The sequence below is a fragment of the Propithecus coquereli genome, unplaced genomic scaffold (genome assembly GCF_000956105.1).
Source record: "Propithecus coquereli isolate 6110/MARCELLA unplaced genomic scaffold, Pcoq_1.0 Scaffold223, whole genome shotgun sequence".
In the NCBI taxonomy this organism is placed as follows: Eukaryota; Metazoa; Chordata; class Mammalia; order Primates; family Indriidae; genus Propithecus; species Propithecus coquereli.
The window spans coordinates 4,145,098-4,158,569 of NW_012147523.1; the positions used below are offsets into that span (position 1 = coordinate 4,145,098).

Here is a 13,472-nt window from a genome sequence, read left to right on the forward strand (position 1 = left end):
CTTGACACACAAAAACTTCATACATGAAATTTAAATGTTAGTGTCTATAAATAAAGTTTTATTAGAACACATCCATGCCCATTCACTTAAGTATCGCCAATGGCAGAGTCGAGTACTTGGGACAGAGAGTGTGTGGTCTCCAAAGCCAAAAATATTTATTCTCTGTTCCTTTACAGACAAAGTTTGCCAACCCCTCTGTTAGAGCTGTGTACTTACATATTGACAGAAGAAATGATGCGATGTCGGGAATTGCCTCCGAAATAATGCTGGCGGAGGGAGGTGGGAGGGAGGGGGCACAGATGAAACAAGGCTGGGTCGGCCATTGTTGAAGCTGGGTGCTGGAGACAGGGGGGCTGATTATATTCTTTTGTGTCTGCTTTTGTATGTGTTTGAAATTTTCCATATCACAGTGTTTAAAAAGGAAAAGCAAAACAAAAGAGACTGTGAGTTTTTAACAAAAGAAGTTAGGTAGATGAGGAGGAACTAAGACAGGGAACCTAGAGGAGTGGCCGGGTGGGGATGGTGTCCTTGAGGTCAGGCGGAGAAACGGAAATCTCAGAAGCCGCTGGAAGGTCAAGTCAGATGAGGACTGGGAATTGCGTTTTGTTCCACCAGACTCCCAAGAGCTGGTACCCCAACTACGTGGTACCATCTATATGAACAGGACCTTTCGGTATCAAAGGGAACCCCGTAATGCCCACCCGTGGTCTCCTGAAATTATTTAGAGGCATCCCAGCATTCTTTACTGCGATTTCCCTGGTATTGTCTAATTTGTTATGCACACGGGTCATTTTTCCTCCAAGGGGACCTCTACAACCAGCTTTAAAAACAATTATGCTTATTTTACTGCTCAGGGCAAAAACAGTGAAGCTTTTGAAATCTCCAGTCACCAAAAGCAGTGCATTCTAACAGGTTTTGAGCAAACTGGATCCCAAGTACTTTGTAGATGCATTCTGCCCCACGGTCGCCACCCTGGAGCTGGTATGTTCAACTCTAATGATTAAAGCCTTCCTGGGTTTGGGTCTTTTTTGGCTTTGGGGAACTTTTGGCCCTTTTTTCTCCCTTCCCTTTGGGCAGCTGGCCCGGGGCGTTGGCCTCATTCACAATTCTCCGGTTTCCCAGACAATGAGGCCCCTTGTGCTCATTGCTACGGTCTCCCCATTAACTCTATGGAGAGGTTTACGGTTACTGGAACAGATGTCCCGCTCTCTGCTGCAAATAATGTCTTCGTTCCAAGAAAACCCCAGCCCATCGCCAGTTCGGGATTTGGTTTTAATTAAAAGCCCTTTGGGTCACTCTCTTTTAGCAGATTGGCCAAAAACATTGAAAGGACTGGGCAGGGCAATGGCGATCTGGGGGTGGATAGCTTTCTGCACGGGCCTCGCCCCTGCCCCACCAAAAGGCACCCCCGCTGCAGACTGGTGGGAATCAGGCAGGTTAGGATTCCTTTGGTGGAAGCTAAGTGAAAACAGCAACAATAGCCACAAAGCTAAAATGAAGACAGTGTCCTGAGAAACAGAGAGAGTTTGATGTCCCAGCTGCCTGAGACTGGAGGGTTTCCCAGGACTCAGAACTTTTCATTTTAAAACCAGAAAGTTGCAGGCAAACCAGGACTAGTTGGTCAGCCCAGGGATCAGAGACACTTTGTCATCTACGAAACTTACAAAGATGCTGGAAGGTTCCCCCTCTGCTGGGACGTCCCATCCCAGACACAAACCAACAGTTCACAATTGCACGGAGTCTCATTGTCTGCAAAGCAGCTCCATTTAAGGTCTATATCATGAACACACACACACGTAAGCATACAGACACTAATGGGGAGATTTCCCACCAATAAAAACCCATTTTATGACTATTAGTGCAAAATAGACAAATGTGTCTGGCTTGTAAATATCAGCCTGAGTTAACTGGATTTGCATTTTATGTCAAACGCTTGGTGTTGGAATGGCCCAGCTCGCAAGGATTGCAGAAGTCAAGGGGATGGGCACTCTGTGGACTAGAGGTGTGAAGGCCTGAGCTCTTGTCCCAGCTCTGCCCCTAACGGTGACTCTAGGCACAGCCAGTCCCCTCCTCCCCTCTCAGCCTCCGGGGAGGAAACGGAAAGCTTTGGCTTCCTTGAGGAAAGGAAGAAAAGATAGGAAGAAACTGGTCTCGCTGAGCATCTTCCATGTGCCGGGCAACATGCCAAGCCCTCTCTGTCGTTTACTGTTTCCATCAGCCCTCGAGGTTTACTTCACTTAGTTTCATAGATGAGTTCAGTGCAGGTGAAAGGTCACACAGCAAGCAAATGGCAGAGAGGGGGCTTCAATGCCTGCTGCTTGGCCCCATAGTAATCTTAATCCCAACAACCATTCAGTGCGAGAACTAAGTATATACCCCTCCAACATGCATTGTCTTGCTTAATTCTTATAGAATCTTGGAGGCAAACATTACCACTATCCCTATGTCACAGATGATGAAATGGGTTCTAAGTGGTCAAGTGACCTGCCCAAGGTCACACAGCTGCACAGTGGCAGAGCCGGGTGGTAAACTCAGAGCTAAGTGATTCCCAGCACTTATGAGCTATGTTATCCAGCCTCTCTGCTCCGCAGCCCTGAACCTAAAACTCCAGGTGGCCAGTGCCACCTCAGGGATAGGAGCCCCAGCTTTAATCTGGACCACCCGTTACTAGCTGTGTGCTATTGGGCAAACTCCTTAACCTCTCTGGGCTTGCATTTCTTCCTCTGTGCAATAGGGGTAGCACCAGCACCTCCCTCATAAAGACCGTGTGAACATTTTTAAAGTTCATAAATTTATCCAACACATATTCAATGCTATTTTCTTTATCTGCATTTTCCCTTTTTTCTCACAACAGTTATGAGGTAGATATTACTTTCTTTATACACAAAATGTGTAAAGAACCAAGCCCAGCACTGGCACATATAAGAATTCAATGCATAGTAGCTATTACTATTATTAATGCTATTGTTTTTGCTGTTGCTATTACTATTATCACAAAGTGGCTGTCATCGCTGTTACTGTTATTACTAAGTAGGTTTGGAATCCTTTCCTCGAAGTTTCCTCACTCCCCCTTCCCCAGGGATGCCCCCACCCCAGGAGCCCTTAACGCCGCTGTACCCCTCCCTTTGTCCACCCTCCTCCTCTCCCCGTCCGCCCCCACCGCATGCACACCTGTGCCCCTCCCCTGGGGAGTCCATCCCCATCGCTCGGCCCCGCGGGGTCCTCCAGGCCCTCCGCGCGCCTCACCTGCGGTGCCCGGCTCGGCTGCTCTGAGCCCCGCGAGGCGGGGCCGGGACACTCCCGGGGCGCCCCCACCTCGGCTGGGTCGCCCCGGGGCTCACGGGAGCGCGGGCGTCGCAGGCCACGCCTGGGGCTTCCAGTCTGGACCCGAACACTCTCCTCGCCACCCTGCGGGATAACAGCGAGTCGGGGAGGATCCGGAGCTCTGAACACACATCAGCCAATTGCAATGTAGGGACTTTATTTGGATCCGGATTCGAACAAACCATTAAAAAGTTATAAGACAATGGCAGCAATGTGCTGGCTGGAGACTTAATGGTTAGCTTTTTTAACGGTGTGATGGCTCTCTTTCAAGAGTCCTCGTTTTATAGACAGATGCTTACAAAGCTGAAATGATAGGATGCCTGAAATTTGCTTGGAAATGGCGGGAAACTAGGAGTTGCGGGAGTATGGATGAAACAGGATTGGCCATGTGTTGGTAATTGCTGAAACTGGGTGAGGAAGATTCATTATCTTTCTTCTTTTTTATGTGCTTGGAATTTTCCATAATAAAAAAAATTGTCTTAATAGTAAGACCTATCATAGATGTATACACACACACACACACACACACACACACATACGGAGTGGTAGCGAAAGATTCATCTTAAGTGTCCAATAAGAAAATGGTTATGTAAACAATGATACATCAACTCTATGGATTATACAGTCATTAAAGTGGTCATTGACAAAGACCATATAATTAACACAAGGAAATAATATTATATCCAAAACAAAAAAGCCAAATATTCAGTAAAATATATGTGTATGAACTTTTATTACAACTAGAAGGAAATGCATTAAAATACTAAGTTTGCATAGTGGGATTATGCATAACTGTTTTGCATCTTTCCTAATGAAAATATAATTGTGGACTCTAGAGGGTTTCTTGCAATCCTTGACATTTAATGAAACACATCTCAATAATTGTAATTTTTTGAAGCAATTACTGAAATGCCTAATGCTGACATTAGTTTTTCAGTGGCAAAATTAAAACATTCTCTTCAGAAATGGCCAACAGTCCTGTTCTGTTGCTCCATCTGATAGTAATTTATATAATACTCGTGTCTGGCATCTTTAATAACATCCTTTTATCCCCAGGGTCTTGGTTTAATCCTTTAAACAAAAAGCTTACACTCAAGCCCGAAATGATGGGAAGTGTCTTCCAGACCTTGTTAATTTTTTATTTAGAAAATGTGTCTATGAGTCTCATATGATTCATCTTGGAAAAATAAAAGTATCTTTTCATCTTTACATATTTTAATGTTTAAAAGTTGACACGCGTGTGAGTATGTGTACATACATGCATAGAAAAAAAGCCTGGAAGGGCATAAACCAAAATGTCAGTAGCGGTACTCTGAGGGCTATGGGATAGGTAAACTTTATTTTCTTCTTTTTTGTCTGTATTTTCTACTTTTTCTACAATGGACATGTTCCTTGTAATGCAAAAACCATTAGGGCTTTATGATCATCTATAAATAATAAAAAGAAGGTGGCAAAATCAAGTGCTGGAAATCCTGTTTTGTTCTGCTGTGTGTAAAGAGAACTCAATGTCTTCTCAGTCCCTGTGGCTCTGCTATTTGAAAAACTATTGAGGGTTCAAGGGCATTTGAAACCAATAATTTGTGTTGAATCCCAAAAAGGACATAAGAAAACAGCTTTTGGGCATTTTATCTGTTCTTATTTTTCAGAACTTAGGAAATGCAGGTATATAAGACATCCCAATTTTACATGGTCATTTACGTGGGGAAAAAAATCTTGACTTTTCATTTTACATGTATTGAAAGTAATTTTAAAGTGACTTTGTAACAAAAGCGTATTATTGAATTCATGTGAATGCGGCATACTGACTCTAAAATCCAAAGGGAAATCTTAAGTTCTAGTTATGTAATAACATCCTCTCAATTCTCCAAAAGCATAAAATTTCACAGTGAAAAATAAGTATTTTTTTAATCAGTGAATACTGACACCAATTCCATGATACTATTATAGATAGCAAAATACCAAGTACAATTTTATTAGTAAATGAAGCCAAATACCACATAAGTTGTACTATAAAAACAAATGATGTTGCCAGCTAGTCTACTGGTATGAAAAACAAAAACAAAAAAAAACAAATGATGCACTAATGCAAATCAAATCAAAACCATGAGACACCACCTTACACTCATTAGGATGGCTACTATTAAAAAAACAGAAAATAAATGTTGGCAAGAAATTGGAACTCTTGTGCACTGTTGGTGGGAATGTAAAATGGTGCCGTCACTGTGGAAAATGGCATGGTGGTTTCTTAAAAAATCAAAAGTAGAATTACTATATGATCCAGCAATGCCCCTTCTGGTTATAGACCCAAAAGACTTAAAAGCAGGGTCTCAAAGAGATATTTGTACACCCATGTTAGTAGCAGCATTATTCAGGACAGCTAAGAGGTAGAAGCAACCCAAGTGTCCATCAAAGGAAGAATGGATAAGCAAAATGTGGTATATCTGTACAATAGATTATTCATCCTTGAAAGGAATTCTGACACTGGCTACAACATGGATGAACTTTGAGAACATTATGCTAAGTGAAATGAGCCAGTCACAAAAAGGCAAATACTGTATGACTCTACTTATGTAAGGTACCTAGAGTAGTCAAAGAGACAGAAAGTAGAATGGTGGTTGCCAGGGGGTGGGGGTGGGGGAATGGAGAGTTACTGTTAATGGATATAGTTTTAGTTTTGCCACTGACTGTACACCTAAAAATGGTTAACTTTATGTTGTGTGTTTCACTACAATAAAAAAATTGGAAGAAAATAAAAACAAATGATAGCACTCTATTTCAGTGAACTCCAATAACTTAAAAAGCAACTAGGGCCGGGCATGGTGGTTCATGCCTGTAACCCCAGCACTTTGGGAGGTAGAAGTGAGAGGATCACCTCAGCCCAGGAGTTGGAGACCAGCCTGGGCAACCAGTGAGACCCTGTCTCTACAAAAAAATTTTTTAAAGAATTAGCCAGGCATGGTGATGTGCACTTATAGTCCCAGCTACTTGGGAGGCTGAGACAGGAGGATCACTTGAGTTGGAGGCTGCAGTGAGCTATGATCTCGCCACTGAATGGCAACCTGGGTGACACAGCAAGACCCTGTCTCTAAAAATAAAAATAATTTTTTAAAAAACAACTAAATTGAATGTCGTTTCCTGAATTGGATCCTAGAACAGAAAAAGGTCATTAGTTAAAAAAAACTGGCAAAATCCCAATAGCCTAGAGTTTAATTAATAATAATGTACCAATGTTGATTTTTCAATTTTGAGAAACATACCATGGTTATGTGAGATGTTAACATTAGGGAAAACTAGTTAAAGGGTATACAGGAACTGTCGAGGCAGGATAATTGCTTGAGGCCAGCAGTTCAAGATCAGCTTGGCAACATAGCAAGACCACGTCTCCACAAAAAATTTTACAAATTAGCTGGGTGTGGTGGCACATGCCTGTTCCCAGCTAACTGGGAGGCCAGGCAAGACAATCCCCTGAGCCCAGGAGTTCAAGGCTGCAGTGAGCTGTGATCGCACAACTGCACTCCAGCCTGGGTGACAGAGCAACACCCTGTCTCTAAAAAAATTAAAATAAAAATAAAGTGTTAAACAACAAGCTACAACTAAAAAAGTTAGGATCAATTCCTACACAGAAGACAAAGACAATATAAATATATTACAAAAAGCAAGAGACAAACTATGAATGCCCATATAGCAAAAGTATATGTGAAATTTTTTTTAGAGACGAGGTCACCCACGCTTGAGTGCAGTGGTGTGATCATACATAGCTCACTGTAACCATCAACTCCCAGACTCTAGTGATCTTCCTGCCTCAGCCTCCCAAGTAGCTGGGACTAAGGTGTGCACCACCACACCCAGCTAACTTATCTTTTGTAAATCACTATTTTGCCCAGGCTGGTCTCGACCTCCTGAACTCAAGCATCCTCCTGCCTCCACCTCCCAAAGTGCTGGGATTACAAGCATGAGCCAACACACCCGACCATGAAATTCTTTTTATTCATTACTGTCTATTCACTGTTGCCCAGCTATCACCTAATCATCCACTACTTGCGAAAAGCTAGACTGTTGATTTTATGTTGCAGACCTATTTCCTTAACGATTCTGGTTGCTTTTTTTCGTTTAGATCACAAATGTTCCTTATCATGGATACAGTGAGAACTTCCTTCTGCCGATCCATTATTTTATATCTTTGATAAGTTGGTTGTAAGTTTGTGAGCATCCCGATTGTTTCAAGTCAATTACTAGAACAGTTTTGTGCTCTGTGAACTCCTAGACAGTCTGACTCAGCCCAGACTGTCCTGTTTCAGTGTTTTCAAGCTAAAATACGAAAGCATTGATTGTAAGGTATTAATAATTCAGGGGTACTTAGGCATCTGCACAAACATGGTAGGTCACTAGCTACTGCAAGCCCATGATGAACGTGCCTTCGTTATTAGAGAAAAAGGATCCTGGAACACCTCTATCAGTAACCAAGTGGTGGGAAGCAATTGATAAAAACATCTTGCTTCATTACAAGTCCATTAATACTCAGAACTAAGTGAAAACAAAGCTTTACTCAGAAGATAACTCGAAATAATCTACGTTTGACATTATTTCCCAACCAAGCTTTTTGCTGTTAAAAGTCAACTATGTAAAAACTGATGACAGGTCATAACAGGATAGTAGAAAATACAGTATCACTTTTAATTACTCTGGACAAGGGGGAAACATTACAAAGGGCATTGCACATTCTTCCCTCCCCTTCTCCGAGATCAGTGGCCTGAACACCCGACACGCCTATAATGCAGGTGCCAGGAGCGAGGGATCACAGGTGCAGCCTGCATTTCCTTTCTCCATTGACCTTTAAGGTCAATTGGTTAGCATGCTCTGACCACAAATAGAGCTCTTAATTTCTCTAGCACAACCTTAACTTGATATGAAGCACTTACACGAGGAATGGTGCAGACAAGAAGGCAGATTTATTGTACTTTGGGGGAAAAAAACATGATTCCATTTAGGGAGGAAAAAAAAGCCATTGACACTCAGTAAGCAACACTGCCATCTAGTGGAACGGTGACACACCACCAAGACTTTCAAGACCAGATAGGAAACATAAGTGCATTTGCCGGTTTCAATTTTCACCATAAAACGGCGCTTTTAATAAGCTGGTCTTCAAAGAACCTCAGATCTTCTTGAGAAACTATTTTATCTTTAAAATGCATAAATGTATGTGCTTTCTGGTTTTGTTTTGTTCTGGTAAAGAATGAGTTGTATTTTTTTTTAATGGACCGTCAAATTAATTCTCAACCTGAAAGTTATTAAACAGTTCGGGGCAACCTGCCTCTGAACATCCACCACTTTTGTTCGACAGTCTAAACAGCAATCCCTGATTATGACAGACAGTTTATGAAGAAGCAAAATTCAACTGTACAAGAACTACATTAAGTTTTACTCATTTCCTCTTTCTATTTTTACAATCTAGGGTGCTATTTGAATTCCTGGAAAAAATCATTAGAAACACACCAGTAACAACTTTACATAAATCACATAACCCAACTCTTATTATGATTAGACAATAACAGTGGAAGATATTGGTGTGAGGATGTGGGAATGTTGTTCTTAATGAATAACAAAGTAATTCTTCTCAAGGCTTTAATTTTCCTTTATACCCAGGTGTTGCAGTAAATGGGTTGATTTGATGAATTCTATGAGCATATAAATGAGAATACTTAATGAAACAGCTGGGTGAAAAAAGAAATAATGTTGTGAGAATAACATATTGTTAATAACCACAATCTCATATTGGCATCTCTGTTATTACTGAGATTTTAGATTCTGGGTTAAGTGCTCTGCTCTTTGGAATATCCACGATGGTTATTGATCTTGCTAATGAGTTCCTCTATTGCAACATTTCTGGGTTTATGGTTGGAGGCACGCACGGATTTTAGAATGCATAAGTATGATGTGATCTTCATCAAACCATACTCTCGGCAAATAATAAACTCAGTTAAGGATTTCAGGAAGAGCCAAGTCCTGGGAAAGAGGTATACAAGTGTAGAGTAAGAAGTTGAATTAAAACATCTTTAGGTTGCATTTTGTCATTAGACACAACTGAATGTTTCAATTCTGAGAACCTGAGATTGTCCAGAAAAAGTTCCGAGGGTAGGATGTAGCTGTCACAGAGTCAGAAACGGGTGTGTTGCAATTCTCAAAGCAACATTAATTGGGGAGTGCGGGTGGTCCCTGAAGTACTATATCTGAATGAGGCTGTTCTTTTTAGAGGTGTCTAGACTGGCTCAGCATTCATTGTCATTTGCAATAATCTCCCCGTCCCCCCAGTCTGAAGCCTTCCTTCACAACATATTCAAGTTGTCTGAATCTTGCGCATAATGCTACTATTTGGGTATTCCTAAAGCCAAAGCAATAAAAAACGATAGGGGAGCCTTATATTAACTCAAACATAATGCCAAAGTCATCTCCAAAAAAGTTTATTAGCATGATTAAAAACATTTTCTGGAATAACAACAGAAAGAATCTCTAAACATGAAAGAGTATCAGTGGCTATACCTTATAACCAATATTTGCAAGTGAATGGACAGCTTTATTGCCACTCTTCATTTTATTAAAAACAATCCATTTATTGGTTCCACGAAGTCATGACTATTGCTTTGTCTGGGAATGAGTCCCTACTGCAGTTAAGTATAAAAAATATCTTCCATCATAATTGAAGTGTGACCTGCATTGAAGTGTGGCTCTGAGTAAAGAGTTGATAAAAATCCACAAAGAGTTGGGTTTTTGTTTTAAAAACATCATTCCTTTTACACACTACAAAGAAATAATTAGTATTTTGGCTTTTTAAATTCCTACATGATATTTAGAATGGTGGTCCCCAAAGGCCCTCCCTTCACGTAACTGTTAACACAGACCCTCTTCTGGAGGGGGGATGCTGGAGGGTACGGACTCCGAAGACTTCGACCTCCACATGTTTATACTGGTTTGAGAACAAAGACAGCGTCATCCAGAACGTAGTAGTCGTTATACATGTCGCCTTCACACAGGTATGGCAGTCTGGTGAAAGCTTCGATAACAAAGCCAGCTTTTCTGAAAACTTCAGGCAGACTATTCACTTGTTCTTCCCAGTTCTGTCCTTTGATTTCCAAAATTTCTGATGGTTTCTCCCACTTGCCACCTACTAAAACAAAGAAAAACATTAAGTTAAATTCTTGAACAAACAAATTATTTAAAGAGGGAAGGGGGGAGGGACGGTAATTGCGAAGGACGTGGTATGTTCCAGACCTGAGTGCTTTGATGAATCATCTCCTCTATACTTCCCAGGTAACCCTTGAGGTAGGTGGGCACAGAGATAAAGTATAGACTCAGGAGGGCTAAAGAATTTGTCCAAACTTGCAAGACTGATGAGTCTCAGAGCAGAAATGCAATCCAAGGTTAAAGCTGTTTTAGATAACATCCTCCATTAGACCAACTGGAGGCTGTAACGGTTAACGGGTTCAGAAAACTGGTCATTAAATACTAGAATACAGAAACGGAGAGTAACGTGTTATACATAAAAGAGAGTTTTAGACAAATGCAAGAAAATACCACTGGTGTAGTAAACTTATGCAACTTATTACTTAGATTTACTAAGCTGAAAATAAAAATTGGCTCATGAAGGATTTTAATTTATAAAAACAAACCATCAGTGTGTTTTCCAAGGGAAGTTGACCCATACCCTATCTTTTCATAAAAATCAGACACTGGAATGGATAGGTCAACCTGGTATTTCTTGGACTAGTGACTGAAGTCTGTATCGGTCATTTCTAAACCTATGAGCATCAGACACCTGGGAGATGGGAGGATAGGTAAGCTCTTCAAATTCACATACAAACCAAACACTGACTGTAGTCACATACACAAAGGTAACAACAGTATATTTAAATTTTGGAGTGCTTTTAGGTACTGTGGTGATGCATAAACTACACATATCCTTAAAAATGTTACTAAATTCAGAGTGAGAATAACCTTCTGTCAAAGAGAAAGTATACAATCAGCAGGTGCCAAGAGTACGAACACTATGGCGGAGAGGTTTTTCATTGGTGGTGGTGGTCTAGTACCGAACCCCCATCCTGTGTCTGGGGACCTCCCAGCAGCTGAGGCACTGGCACGTGACGTAAGCTCAGGCACACTTGCCTGAGACCTGGAATGAAGAGCTCGTGACAAAAGCAGTGGGGACACAAGGCTCGAGGCTTGTTCTCTGCAGGGCGGAGCAGTGGCGGTGAGACCAAGTGGCTGGGGCAGCAGGAGAATGGAACTGAGTTATGGCACCTAATGCCTGGCAGCAGCAGCGTGCTCTTCAGACCCACTTTACAGCGTGATTTGGGGCATCTTTCCTGGCTGTGGATCCCTCTCAGTGACTCTGGGAGCTATCCCCAAATCCTTTCAATGAATTTCCTTTTGCTTAAGTCAGCCTGAGTCTGTTCCTGCTGCTTACAAAGACAACCCCCACCTGAATAGGCCTCCGGGCCCAGGCATATTCAGGACACAGAGGGAGGGGGACACAGAGGACAGAGGGCCCACACGTCTGTTCCACAGCACATTCGGAAAGGGTCTCTGAATTTGAAACTGGCACAACTAGGAAACGACAATGTTTTTTTTTCAGTACTAAGATGTGCTGTTCGCTAATTTTTCTCTTGTTCTACATGAAGCCACTTCCTTCTACCGCTTCTGCCTTCCCAGCAGTTACTGGCCCAGAGCTGAGCACACAGCAGAGACCCCAGCACCAGTGACGGAACTGCTCTGGAAAGAACTGATTTTTCTGTCAAACAATATCCTTCCCAGGAATATGTTACATCCAAATCAAAATCTCACCCAAAACACCTACCACCTGTGAAGGTTTGTAAAATTCATGAAAAAAAATAATCATAGGTACATTTAGAAATGTGCTCCAGGTTAAAATCTTAACGTGAAATGGTTAAATTGGGTTACAAACCAGATTTACACAATTTCAAAAAGTTCCTGATTACGGTTCCTTAATAAGAGGTTCCTCTCTCTTCAGTTCTTCCTTTCCAAAAAGAGAAAGGAGGAAGAAAAAAGAAAGCCAACACTCCTTTAAAATACACACCCCAACGCCCCCCACGCACACACACACAGAAATGAGGACTGTGAACAGAGGCCGCCTCGCTCTCCGTCTGCAAGTCAGTCTGATTCTCCTTTATGTCGGTAAGATTCTTCTCTTTCTCCTCCCCCATTTATTTAAATCAACTGCTATTTTTCACCTAATGCATTTATACTTTAAGCTCCTAGAGAATAATTTTTAAATGTGTAACATTATGAAAGGTGTCTAAGGCGGTAAGTTTCCTTTTTCCCCCAGAGAAATAGGGAATAAAAGACTAGCTGAAAAAAAGTTTCATCTTAACCTTGAAAATTCCTTCTGTTATGGTGCTTTAGAGAGCACCTCGCCAAACAAAAGGCTCTTAAAATCACGTATGCTAGTCATCAACTGCATTCCCATGCAGGCAACTCGCTCTGCACACAGTAAGTACTAAACAGTATCTGCTATTTTCAAAGAACAATGTTTCTGTAAATTAAAAGTAACTGTCATTTAAAAAAAAAAAAAAACCAACGTGACTCTTTCTACAGAGAATAGCTGTCCTATATCTATTTAAAAAACTCTGCCTATACCCAATCTTTCCCTCTATGAAAGAGAAAGTGTCTCCTACATCGTAGTTCTAACAATCTCAGATTTGCCCATAAAATTTGGATCATAGGGCAGGGAAGGGAGTAAAAGCTCTTAAAAGTAACTTTTTTTCTCATCTGTAAAGAAATGCACCAAAACGTTAACAGTAGTTATTTCATGTGAAAGGACTACAGCTTTCTTCTTGCTTCTACATAATTAATATTATTTTAAAGAAGAATCCTTATCTTTTAGGACTATATTTTGAAAGATGTGCAGATAAAATGGCGAGGATTTGCTCTGAAATAACAGGGGAGTTTGGGAGTGGATGGGGAGAGAGGAAACAAGATTAGGCTGAAGCCCCGACAGCGGCGGTTCACTGTGCTTGTCTGCTGCTTCTGCACAAGTTTGAAATTTTCTGTAATAAAAAGCTTCGTTTAAGTGTCAAAAATTAGTTCTCTACTTATTTTCTAATGTGGTTTTTAAAAATAGTAAAAAGAACATTTTA

General features: G+C 41.3%; 2 protein-coding genes across 6 annotated transcripts in view; one reads left to right on the plus strand and one right to left on the minus strand.

Annotated features, from left to right (window-relative positions):
• Positions 1-9,584: 9,584 nt before the first annotated feature.
• Positions 9,585-13,472, minus strand: part of METTL9 (methyltransferase like 9) — a 42,358-nt gene continuing 38,470 nt past the window's right edge. For 2 of the 4 annotated variants that reach the window (XM_012644972.1, XM_012644970.1), the window contains exon 5: positions 9,585-10,483. In XM_012644972.1, the coding sequence (XP_012500426.1) occupies positions 10,281-10,483 (203 nt within the window). In that variant the 3' untranslated portion in view covers positions 9,585-10,280. Of the gene's footprint in view, positions 10,487-13,472 lie in introns of all 4 variants that reach the window. The other 2 variants (XM_012644971.1, XM_012644968.1) reach the window with 1 other exon arrangement.
• Positions 12,401-13,472, plus strand: part of IGSF6 (immunoglobulin superfamily, member 6) — a 7,687-nt gene continuing 6,615 nt past the window's right edge. For both annotated transcript variants that reach the window (XM_012644974.1, XM_012644973.1), the window contains exon 1: positions 12,401-12,510. In XM_012644974.1, the coding sequence (XP_012500428.1) occupies positions 12,444-12,510 (67 nt within the window). In that variant the 5' untranslated portion in view covers positions 12,401-12,443. The remainder of the gene's footprint in view (positions 12,511-13,472) is intronic.